The 13,584-nt window shown below is 35.8% G+C and overlaps 1 protein-coding gene across 1 annotated transcript in view; it reads right to left on the reverse strand.

The window, feature by feature from the left end:
• The window catches only part of LOC124554697 (calsyntenin-1), a 74,920-nt gene that overhangs the window by 45,594 nt on the left and 15,742 nt on the right, over positions 1-13,584 (reverse strand). The window contains exons 2-8 of the mRNA XM_047128323.1: positions 12,236-12,393; positions 11,506-11,627; positions 8,899-9,107; positions 8,383-8,529; positions 7,855-8,046; positions 6,071-6,334; positions 3,337-3,464 (exon numbers count right to left, since the gene is read on the reverse strand). Coding sequence (XP_046984279.1) covers positions 3,337-3,464; positions 6,071-6,334; positions 7,855-8,046; positions 8,383-8,529; positions 8,899-9,107; positions 11,506-11,627; positions 12,236-12,393 — 1,220 coding nt within the window. The remainder of the gene's footprint in view (positions 1-3,336; positions 3,465-6,070; positions 6,335-7,854; positions 8,047-8,382; positions 8,530-8,898; positions 9,108-11,505; positions 11,628-12,235; positions 12,394-13,584) is intronic.

The following is a 13,584-nucleotide window of genomic DNA, read 5'->3' on the forward strand; positions in this document are numbered from 1 at the left end:
TAGCCTTTATCCCGGAGTGCTAGTTCTGCAAGGTTCGCAGGAGAGCTTCTGTGAAGTTTGGAAGGTAGAAGACGAGATACTGGCAGAAGTAAAGCTGTGAGGCCGGGGCATGAGTCGTGCTTGGGTAGCTCAGATGGTAGATCACTTGCCCACGAAAGGCAAAGGTCCTGAGTTCAAGTCTCGGTGTGGCGCACAGTTTTATTCTGCCAGGAAGTTTCATAAAACATATGAACAACAGAAGTTGTTAGCGATCATTTTGAAAAGTACTTGACCAATTTACTTCATATTTCTACATTCAGACGAAAGAATGAAGATAATTAACAAAAAATTAAATGCCTGAGCAAAGAAATACCTCATCAGAAACTGACTAATTCCTTACAATTACTGTCACAATACTCGTATTTGAGAACGATCAGACGTTACTAAATTGCACACCAAGTGAAAGCTCGAGAATTTGACAGAAAAACGACTGTAAATACTTATTTACTGATTAGTTGCTATTGTTACATATGACATATAACAAAGAAGATACTTTACTCTGTGTTTCACGGTTAATTTTATTAGTAACACACTCAACGCCAAGCCCATAGATTCTATGGGCAGCATGCCCTTCCAAAACTGCCAAGCCCTCAGGTTCTACGGGCCAGCATATTTTGCTAATCTCATCCGAGAGCTGCAGTAGTGATAATGACATTACGTATAGTGCTGCTGTTCCTTCCACAAATGAATGTGATGCTGGTCCAGTAATACCAGTCAACACAACTCAGAGACAAATTCTCACAGACTCTGACTGCTTGAGTTCAGCGCTTGATTGAGTTAGTATAGTCATAACTGATGACAAAGTAACTGCAGTCACAAACGAATCTCTATGCATCACAAACAATTGAAAGAAACCTTATTCAGTACTCAGTTCCTGGAAGCCAGTTTCTCCTGCTGAAATTAGATGCTTCTTGGGCATTGTGTTTCATACAAGCATGCCACGTAGGCCAAAATTACCATATCACAGGTGCACTAACAATGTTGCCAGCTGTAATTTTTGTCCACAGGTAACGAGTCTTTACGTTTCGTGCAGGTATTGTCAACTCTGATCAAAAGAAACCAGGAGAACAAAGCTTTTATACAGTTTTCAAAGTGCTTCCTTGCTACAATAATTTGAATGAGAGATGCGTTCCAACTTATTGCCCTCCTGAAAAACTGACTGCTGATGAAGGTATATGCCCATTTCATGGCCGAGTCAGTTTTTGTACTTCCATGCAGAATAAATCACAGAAGTATGGACTGAAGCCATACACGCCTGCAGAAGCAAACAGAGACTACGTCATAAACTTCGAAGTTTACGCTGGAAAACACAACAGTGATGACAATTCATCTTCAACAGTTGTTATGAGGTTGATGTCTAGCGGCAATTGCTCGAACAAAGGACTTAATGTTTATTTAGATAGATTCCATTCTAGTCCAGAACTCTCTGAGCAGTTATCTTGCGAAGGTATCGGTACTGTAGGGGCTGTGAATAAAAGCAGAAAGTCAATGCTTAGAAATCTATTTACAGCTAAATTGAAGAAGGGTGAAATGACAAAAAGATGAAAAGGAAAAGTCTTGGCAATGAAGTGGTAGGACACACAAAGGATGTATATTCATTGTTACAAGGCTGTAGCCACTTTTGCATCACACACAAAAAGGAAGGGAGTTGAAGTAATGAAGCCACTTCAAATCTTAGATTATAAAATGACCAAGGTTGGAGAGTACCTTTGAGACTAGCAGCTGCAGTACAATACGTTCATGCACAGAACTGTAAAACTGTGGTGGAAGCTATTTTTTAATTTGCTCTTACTATGAGTATTGAATGCATTTTGATTACACAATTCCTTTCAGACCAAGAAGATTACAATAACTGATTTCATTACACACCTTGCTACACAGATGGCTCAACATCATATGGCAATAGCTCCAAAAAAACCAAAACAGACCTGTAGGCAAACTGATAGAGACATTTCCTGTAACATTTACCATCCACAAGCAAAATATATGCCTCTCATGTATGTCATGTCTCTTCTTCAAAACCACAGAAAAAAATGTGGAAAAGTATCTTCCAAGGAGACACGTTATTAGTGCGAAGAGTGCTGTGTGGTGTTATGCGTCGAATGCTGTTATAAAATATTCCATACCAAAAAGCAGTACGATTGCACGTAGAACGTGCTATTGTATTTAAATATTATATTCATCACTGATCATTATGTATTTATAAACTCATTTACTCCACTTATTGGGCCAGTACACAGACTGTTAAAATCCACAGTGCCCTACAAACACAAAGGTAGGTTTGGATATAGTACCAACAAATGTCACTAGATTGGAGGCCGATCAAAAGATAGAACAGAAGCAGAGATTTGCTGAACAGTAACAACCTGTTTGAACAGTTCGAGTCATGCTTAACCAGTGATACCTGAGCTCAAACAATAGAACACAAATTCTCTAGGAACACAATGAGACTCTTAGATAGTGCAACTTATCATCTTTCCATGCGTAATTTGTTGTATGCCTTTGACACCGAATGATTCAAATATGCCAACTTAAAGTGATTGCAGTTTCCCATGTGGCTCGCACTGTCAGACTTTTGCGACATGTCAACTTGCACTTGAAAATGGTTATAGCTAAAATCGTGACTGTGTGAAAGGAATTTACATTTTAAGGGTGGAAAACTCTTACAAAAAGGTTATGTACTTAGTGGGAATGCCTCAAGCCCACGATCACGCTTGCGAACTTGTGTACTCACTCTTTTCTGAGTGAGTCACATCCACTTGTACCCGACGACAGACTCGAGTGAGAAGTGAGCACAGGCGGAGACTTTAGGGTCGAGGCTACGAGCACAATGGGACAGCAAGTTTGGAAATGCTGCCACAGGACTCACTAGAGAGTTTAAAGAGTATAAGGAACTCATTTCTGATTTCTAGTACACACAGTATATATACGAGTCTCACCTATTTGTGATAAAAACCATTTACTTCTTTTCTTTAAAGAAAAGTGAAAAGTCGTATTTCCTATGTAAAGAATAATGGATTTTCTTTCAAGAACATTAATATAGCAAGTCTTTGTATACTGCAGAAAAATTTCAGCTAGTGACTTGGAAAATTGTTGGGATTATTATTTCATTTGCTTCTGCTTGCTCGAAACTCAATGATACTCATCTAACCTTAAATAAGTTGATCTATCAAACACACATTAGTATAAAATTATAAAATAATATCCCTGTACTACAATAGTTTATTACAAACCTTTTACTCACTTGGCCCGCCTATTCAAACAACACACACAAAAATTATGAAGAATGGTACACACCTGAGATAATTTCCACCTCCACTCTGCCGGTCTAAATATATTGAGATCTCCTTCAGAAAAGTCTCGACGAAGAAGTAAGATTAAACGGCAGTTCCGGACGAACAAAGCATAATGGTGTCTATTCATATCTGTAAATGAAAGTAATTTTAGATTGAGATATATTGTATACAAACCTTCAATAAATTAATATGGTTAATTGAACAGTAAGGTCATTAACTTTATTTTTGTAAGACCTTAAATGTCTTTGGAATGACTGTATTGTCTCTGACACCTTTTTGGCTATAATGTCTTACGTCTTCTGAGAAAGTATCTTCTAAAAAGACAATTCATGAATTTATAGACGTGAAAAAAAAAATTGACATGCTTAGTAAACAATTTCAATTTTCAGTTCCTGCTGCAACAAGAGACAGAAATACAGCAAAGCACAACACATTAAGCGATATTGTAAATCATTTGAGGAAATTATCATTTATATTATCCACTTTGATATATGCCTAGTGAAAAGTTCTCACCCTGCAAGTGAAAGCATATTTCGTGAGTAAAAACTCCAGTTCTATTTCAATGAAGACACACTTTAGGTCAGTACACTTGATCCACATCTATAAACTATCCACATACAACATAAGACTTAACTGTGTCATTGGACAGCAATGTTTTCCAAGTGCATAGGTCTTCACATGTAGGCCAGCAGGTGTTGAATCTTGACTATGGAGTGGATTTTTTTAATACTACCTCAATTTTTCCAGAGGGCTTATATAGGCAATCAAGAACAAAAATCCTTTTTTATCCCAGAAAATTTGGTCATAAACTTCATGGTAGATTAACTAGATAGCTTCTCTTTCCACAGGGCTATTGGCTTACTACAGCTCATTCACTACCATATTTGCACAAAGCATTGGTGAATCTTTTTAACCACCATGAATGCTACTAAGAAACTGATTTTTTGATTTGATTTTTGCCAGTATTCAATAAATGTAGCACATAGCTTACACAAAGCTTTCTTGTAGATAATTCTTCATGTAAAATATACAACTCTCATCTAATATCCCTAAAGCCTCAGGTAATTCACACACTTACACTAACTACCCTATACCACATTGCACACCTAATCATAATTTTTGTCTCATTGAATCTTCTGTGGATTTTTGAAGATAATGGGCACATATGCATTTTGCCAACCATACCTTGAAGACTGGAAGTGTAGTAGCAGATTCCTGTTGTAACTTCAATTATTTTATACTGGTGTGATTGCCCAAGCCGAAGAATTATATGACAGCATTTCAGTTGATCCATTTGAAAACAAACACACACACACACACACACACACACACACACACACACACACACACACCAAATACTTTAAGAATAATCATTTAAACAACTAAGACAGTCGACACATGTTATGAAGCTAGACATCTTTCTTATCTATTTTTTTTTTTATTTTATGTACCCAGAAGGACTACTATGGTAAATCTTGTTTTTTTGAAAGCAATGTTACATAATCACCTGACATTTTCAGGGGAGTAGTTTCTGTATCAATGTAAAAAACTTCCAAAATAGATGTTTTATTGCCCACATCACTGTTGATACATATCCTGATTACTAGTTTCAGCGAAGTTATATTGCTATCTTCCGATAACAGTATACATGAATTATAAAGCCCCTACATGTGGTGCATTGCCACCTGGCCATTGTAAACATGGATATAAACTCACAGAAAGGACATTCCACTGTAACACTAAGTACACTAAAATAAAAGCCGTAACTATCAGCAAGGCACAGAGGTGTCAAATACATCAGATAGAGTATATCCACTGTTACCACACTGTGTGTTAACTAGCTCCTGGTTATCAACATACACACATCTGACAGCAGTGAATGTGTTCTTTCTGATGTACTTCACACCTTTGTGCCTTGCTGATATAGTTATGGCTTTTATTTTCATGTACTCAGTGTTGCATGGGAGTTACTTTTCTGTGTGTTTACCTTCAATGTTTCGAATGGCCAGATGGCACTGTGCCACACTTTTGCTTTATAATTCACATGTCTGATGATGGCAATACAACTTTGCTGAAACTAGTAATCACAATATGTATCAACAGTGATCTGCGCAGTAAAATTGCTATTTTGAAAGCTTTTTTACAATGTTAAATACTTTTCATTAACAGAACTCTATAGTCAAAGAAAGTTCTTTGGTAGTTTTATGGTTATAATCTTAATATCTTTTGGAGTATCACATTTGTATAGGCACAACATAGACTTGTTTGACGAATTTCTTCAACAAAATTTAGATCTTGTATATAATTTACATTAAAAATCCAAATTCAAAGATATTACTTGTTTTATTTGTTCAAAGATTAACATTGCAGAAACTGTGAATACATGGCGCAGACTGATCTGACTAGCTATTCGTCATCAAACAGCTTTTCTACAACCAGCATGAACACTACCTACTAAATTCAATGTCTTTCATGCTATGACACCACAAAAGTGTCAATGAATTTTAAATAGTTTGCATCATCAACTGCAACATTATAAAATATTTAATGATAAATTAGCAATATATTTTGATGAAATATCAACTGAATCACAACATTATGATAAGCTCACAGATGGTTATATTAAGACACTTTAAAGAAAAATTACTTCAACACAGTTTTAAGCCAGTATATTGCTGATCAGTGCAGCAACAGCTGGTTATTCAAATAAAGTTAATGAAATTAAAATTACATACTATGGTCATCAGCTGAGCAGAGTATGTGCTCCTTGACATGTTTATCCTGGTCAGGATTTTGTTTGTGCTTCATCCATGTTGCAATAGTGAAAACAGGAGATAAATTATGGTCCATGACATCAGAAGGAATAGTCACGGCAGAGCTAACACCATCAAATTCAAAAATCTGATCTGACTCTCTTCCTTCATCTGTTGGGAGAGACTTTGTCCATTCAGATCCTATTCCAGGACTTGGCAACAAATCAATACTTTCCATACTTGCTCCTGCAAATATTTTAACATTATTAAATGTGCAATATGAACAAATAGCAAATATTAAAATTAAATAACTGACACCCAAAAGACATTTTATCACACAATTACTTTTACGATAATAGTTGTCCACAAATTACATGGTGACAGACCACCACCACCACCACCACCACCACCACCACGTGAAAACAATTTGTGTGTATAGGGGTCTTATAAAGATATGCACAATACATCTATTTTAGTGATAGGTAAAATGTTCATGAAATTTCAAAAAAAAAAAAAGAAAGAAATCAGTAAATAGGCTGGAAATGGGCACGGAACATGGAGAAGGACCTCAGTTTTGTTTAGTATAAGTCTGAGCTTATATAAATTTGAGATGGCAACCACATAATAAAGATATCTACTCAATCAATTAGTATTTTGTGTTACTTGAGTTTCTAGCCAATAAACTGCAGCTTATGTAACAAATCATCTGGCTAATTGAAGACAAAAGAGCACCTCTCATCTTTCACCTTAACTGTGATGATGATAACTCCTGTAGGAATACACTACTGAATCAAAACTATCACAGGACAACATTCCTTTATTGTACTTGCTCATAGCACTTGAAAAGTGTAACACCATAGCATAAGATGGAGTGCAACAGTTCATTAACTAACTAATAATTCCACACACTCATCTCACCTACAATTTCCACCTGCAACAATAAAAGGTTAGTAGTGTGGGATGCTCTTTAAATAGACAGAACTGTGAATACCGTTCTGCTCAAAATATTCAAAACTGGCACACCATGTCTTTCACGACTGTGATCTACACACTTAAATGAAATGTTAAGGCCAGAACCAGGACTATAGTTCAAATTTTCAGGCTGAGTGCTTAACAATAATTTACTCCCTATGTTTTCAGTATCCTGGTTATATAAAGAGAGATACTATGGACTCAAACATTTTTTCCAATAGTATCTCCACATAAAAATAAAAACATTTCTGCTTTTTGAAGTTTTTGGACAAGTAGAGAGAATGCTTCAGTTACAGATTAAAAACAAGAAGTTCAAATCACACATTATGTCGTATGTTTGCACATCTTATAGTCAACAAAAATTTCAAAAAATTTAAAAGTGAACTTACACTATTGGAAGTATTTCTGGCATGACAATTTGTGTTTCAGGGTTACACTTAGTATTAGTTTCTCTAAAAGTTTTACACTGCTGCTTTCAAACAAAGAAAGCAAACAATTTAGGTCTTTATTAAGTCTTCACACCAACTGCACCTAATAAATAACTGCCACTAAAGGTGCATCTAAAATTTCTGCTTTACCCGTTTTAGAAAAGCACTAGAAGTTACAATTACCTGCAGTCACCATAGGTTTAAAAACACCATAATTTAATTTCCCATAATTTGTAAAGGAACTCAACATTTATCATGTTTGGACGAATTCTGTTTTGGAGGCTTAAAAACTTACAAACGAGACCTCTGATGATGTATTAGTAGTAGAGCAAGTTTTATTTTACGAAAAACTTTTTGCATACATACCACAAAGTTTACGTTGGCTCTGAACAGAGTACGTGTCTCTGTCACATCCCTTTCCAATATGAGAAGTAGCAAGACTAAGTTTGGCCTCAACACTTCTAACATTGCAGGGCACATCACACAATTCTAAATCAGCATCAGGAAATAAATCTTGTCGACCAGTTCCAGGTGCGTAGTCTATTCTTTCAGGGATACCTACAATTATACACGCATTATATGTAAAACTATAAAGCAATTACTTAAATTTGAAGACAACCCACCGATTGAGGTATACATATATGTGGAAACAAAACTAATCACTATTTGAAGTCTAGCAAATATTTATGGTGAAACTAACTACTTTTAGAACTATGACAAACATTACACACTCTAAGAGAATTTGTCTCATTTAAATATCTTTTAGTGCTAAAGATAAAATGACTGTTACACAGTCGTGAAATTCTGAAGATGTTTCATTGAAACAGAACTCACAGTTGATGAGAAAGTGAAAATTCATTTACAATGTGCAATAATATAAACAGGAAAACTTACCTTTCCATCCAAGTTTGCACACTCTATTCACTTTTATTGTTACCATGACAGGCACAGATTGTTTCATGCCACAGTCATAAGCAACAACAGATAGAATATGGTTGTGACTTCGTTCATAATCTAGTGGTTCTGTGTTACGAATTGCTCCTGCAAATTGCAAGAAACATTTAGTGTCTATACAAATGCTGTGCTTACAAATCATAATACAAAAGAGAGAGAGGGAGAGGGGGTTCCGAACTATCCATATGTAATATTAAGGCCATAAACTATACTTTTCATGACAGATCACTCAGATGACTAGATTAATGTATACTACTCAAATTTAAATTTGACATCATTAGCGCTCTCCAAAATCAATATTACAGTGGGTTACGGAAAAAAAACATTCCATGAATTTTGCACATGGTTAGTGTTATCCAAAAATTATTAGACTAATAGCAGTGATTGATTCAAGGAACAACTATTATGCACCACTATATAAATATTTTATTATTAAATGCTTATTTTTTTACATACCTTCATTATCAATGGTGAAAGGCTGGTCATTTGTCAGGATTTCATATTTGCAAACATCTCCATATTTTGGGGTACAGTCCCTATCAGTTGCTTCCACACGAACTATTTCTTCATACAATCTACCTTCGTCAACCTGATTTACATATGAAGGCTCCAAAAATGTTGGTGGGTACTCATTGATATCCACAACTGATATATGAACTGTGGCACTAATAAAATTAATTTAATTAGTTTCATATTCAACAGACGATTTTATAATCACATCACAAATTATTTTGTAAATATGGTTCATGCTCATCTTTTATAAGTTTTTTTAAGAACATACAGATGTGAATCAGTAACTCCTACCCACCACCTTTAACACATCACAATTTTTTTTTCCAGAACAGGAGTAGTAGTCAAGGAAAAAAAATTTTTTTTTCAAATTTTACTTCGCCTTTTGTCATAATTTTTCTCACACTGGGTAAAAGATAAAAAATTAGTTACAGCATTGTGCACAGCATTTTGTGCAAAGATAACATTAATACCATGTAATGGATGCCATTTTTTTCTTTTGGTACAGTAAATAAGTACATATTCAACAATGTTTATAATTACAACTATCTAATATTTACAGGGAAAACTAAGGCTGCATGCACTGCAAATACTTCACATGTAACGGAGCAAACTTGGCTTCAGTGGTATCACACTAGAAAGGTTATGGTGAAACTAGGATCATCATTTGATTAGAGACTAATAGTAACCACATAATGCCAAGTATCAGTACTATAAATAATGAGTTCTGTCAGTAGGGAAAAACAGAACCAGAATCTTCAATCTGAACAAGTGGTTCTCACCTATAAACTTTAAGGCTTAAGCCATCTGTTAATGTTATTTGAACCTTTCAAGATGGTACATTGCATGCTCACGTCTAGCCTACTGGCATTAGATTATGTGGCTAACAGGAACAGGAATGCAGTTTTATTTAAATTGCTCTAGTGAAGGAATTATTTGTCAAAAATAATTAAAATTTCGGATATTGTTGACAACAGACCTCTATTGTGTTTCAAACACACACAATCACTTAACATGAACCTTCAGTGTGATACAACTGGAAGCAATCATTGAAACAAAGCCTATAATACAGTTTTCTTCCTGTGGGTTTCCAGCAGTTTTGTTACAAGATGCTACCTGATGTTTACACGTGCACATTCCTTTGCCTTTCACTGGCTTGATAAACAATAAATACACTGTGCACTGAATTATTTATAGCCTTTCCAATATTTTCATGTATCACTTTACATATTTTTTTCTATCTGCAGACAGAATTCATAGATCCCGATTTATTCCGACTCGTGCACTTCCAGAAATGATCTTAATGGTGCGTCAGCATAGAAATGCCTACACTTTGCAGTATTACCTGTCATTAGTAGATGCAGAGTATCACAGTTTTACCTGTTAAACTGCAACTGTTGTGATTATTATGATTGGGTTATCATCAATGCAGGTGCTCATGATGTGCAAGTGCCTATGATGATTCCTGGCTTGTGTTAACAAATACAGGGGGTTAAGGATACAGGTACAGATATTGTGATCACTGGTACCATAATTTGTATTCACTTCAGTGTGTTAGTTGTTTTTTCCTCTCTGGCTTCCCACAAACACGTCACAATTTATTACCAGATGTTTTCTGCACAGTTGTAACTGCACAGCAAAGTGGACTATGCTTGTCAATATATATTTTGCGTTCACACTTCAATAAATATCTGACCTGCTGCCCACAGGTAAAATTAACATTTAACCTCCACCGGTTGCACTGTTGTACTTCGCTCATTTTCACTGCGCATCATTTCTGGTCAGCTTTTCTGAATATTGGTGCCAGATATCATCACGACAACCTTCTTGCCACCTGCCCCTCCCCACCCCTTAGTTGCGGTGTTTTTCTGCTTTCACGTCAGTACGCATTTAGTTGCTGTACGGAACACAACATGTGATCGGTAGAAGGTTAACGGCTTACTTGTGCCATGCATACTTTGAGGTAATAACAAACCTAAAAACATACTACTCTTAACAGGTATAACTATTAGTCTACAAAGGAATTAAATACTGATGTAACTCTGTTTACTACCTGTTTTCAGACATCAATAAAAGCATTTATATCCCCAACACCCCATATATACGTTCAGAATGTTACTTCTTGACTTACAGAGAGGGAAAATCCTGTTTATGGTCTTTCACATAAGAACCAAACAGGTCACATCATTCAAACTGATTTTACTGCTTATTTATGCAAACTCAAATACAAAATTTATTTCTCTGAATGCTTTCCAAAAAATTTTAATACATATGGGGGCAGTGTGGAGATGGAAGGGGGAGGGTTACTAACTCGCAAAGAAAGCAGTTTCTCACAAGGTCAAAAGCTTCACTGCATTGGGGTAATAATTCAGATGTGTGATATTTCAAAACAGTCTACCTTTCGCATTAAAGAACATTAATAGGTCAACCAAATTTAAAGGATCACAAAAATATATTCCCAAGGTGCTTTCTTTCAGAGTTAAGTGGCTGAATATTCACAATCAAAATTTTAAAACTCTACACACAGTTCAGAGTAAAAGTTGTAGTACTTACTTTTGAGAGACTTTCCCTGAACAGCTAACAGCAGCAACGTCAAACTTATAGTTTTTCCTCTTCTCGCAGTTCAAGGCTTTCCTAGCACGCAGTTCAGCTTCACCTTGGTTTTTCAGGATGATCTACACAACATAAATACCCAAATTAAATTATGTATTAAGCATCAGTTATACTTAAATCTTAACATACAGCTTCTTTGGAAGTTAAATCTTTTACTTTTACGATGCATCTAATCCCGCAAATTTTGCAAAATGACTGACTTACAGCAAAATCACGAAAGAACTTCCTCTACCCCATTTTTGTTGAATATGCGCATACCTTATGAATAGGAGACTTCACTCGTCAAATGGAAGAACATAACTTTATACACAGTTAAGTCCTTGTCTGATGTCAACTTCGGCAGTTTGTGTGATTATATTTACTTAAGTTATTGCTACCTAGAAGTCTCCTGAATTACTCATGAGTAATTAACAGTCACAGAACTCCACATAGTACCTGATAAATTTAATAAATTACATGATAGGGATCATTTTTCTCTAGTAGTGATTCTTGCAACACAGCAAAACAAGGCAGAGAGAAAGAATGGCGTACCCTGAAGAATGTCACCTTCATTCCAAATTTCAACTGCAAATTGAAAGATATAGCAGACTACACTGACGCCTACATAAATTATTACTCTAAGTATTATTTTACTTGACAAGAAAGCTACAGTGTAAAGAAGATACGTTACCTTGAATGGAGCTTCACCATGGTGCTTATTCACAATTCGAAACTCACAAATATGAGCACCAGTTGCTCTAATTCTTGGTCTCACTTCTACAATAGTTTCATTCTCTTTTACAAGCCCATGGTAGCCACTTTCCAAGCTGGGTAGCTCTAATCTGGGAACTGAAAAACATTCATTAACATTAAGTATGATTGTCTTACACACAATGCTAACTAACAGTACCAACTGGAAAAGTATTTTTTAATGAAGTTAGTACTTGTCTACCCCACACACACACACACACACACACACACACACACACACACACACACACACACACACACAGAGAGAGAGAGAGAGAGAGAGAGAGAGAGAGAGAGAGAGAGAGAGAGAGAGAGACTAGTGTCTGTTCATCTACTACTGTAAAATTACTATGACTAATAAGGCAAACACTGTAATGGCATATATCCACACATTTCACAAAAATGTACGTATGTATGTATCTATGTGTTTACGTGTTCCACATCTCCCCTGAAACAACTGGACAGGTTTCAGTCAAATTTGGTACACACATCACGTCTTGTTGTGGTCTTCAGTCCAAGACTGGTTTGATGCAGTTATCCATGCTACTCTATGCCATGCAAGCCTCCATCTCCGAACAACCACCACAACCTATATCATTCTGAATCCGCTTACTGTACTCATCTGTCTCCCTCTATAATTTACACCCCCACACTTCCCTCCAATATTAAACTGATAATCCCTTGATGTCTCAGAATGTGTCCTGTTGATCAACCCCTTCTTCTAGGTAGGGTGCACCACAACTTTCTTTTCTCCCTCATTAATTACGTGATCTACCCATGTAATCTTCAGCATTCTTTTCTAACACCACATTGAAAAAGCCTCTATTTTCTTCTTATACAAATTGTTTATCATCCATGTTTCACTTTTATACATGGCAACACTCTACACAAATATTTTCAGAAAAGACTTCCTCGTACTTAAATCTATATTCAATGTTAACAAATTTCTCTTCTTCAGAAATGTTTTTCTTGTCATTGCCAATCTACATTTTATATTCTCTCTGCTTCAGCCATCATCAATTGTTTTGCTACCCAAATAACAAAACTCATCTACTACACTGTACCACATTTCTTAATTTAAGTGCCTCTGCATCACCTGATTTAATTTGACTACATTCCATTAACCTTGTTCTGCTTTTGTTGACATACATCTTATATCTTCCTTACAGGACACTGTCCATTCCGATCAACTGCCCTTCCAAGTCCTTTGCTGTCTCTGACAGAAATACAATGTCATCGGCAAACCTCAAAGTTCTTATTTCTTCTCCCTAATTTAATTCCTACTCTAAA

The sequence above is a fragment of the Schistocerca americana genome, chromosome X (genome assembly GCF_021461395.2).
Source record: "Schistocerca americana isolate TAMUIC-IGC-003095 chromosome X, iqSchAmer2.1, whole genome shotgun sequence".
NCBI classification, from domain to species: domain Eukaryota; kingdom Metazoa; phylum Arthropoda; class Insecta; order Orthoptera; family Acrididae; genus Schistocerca; species Schistocerca americana.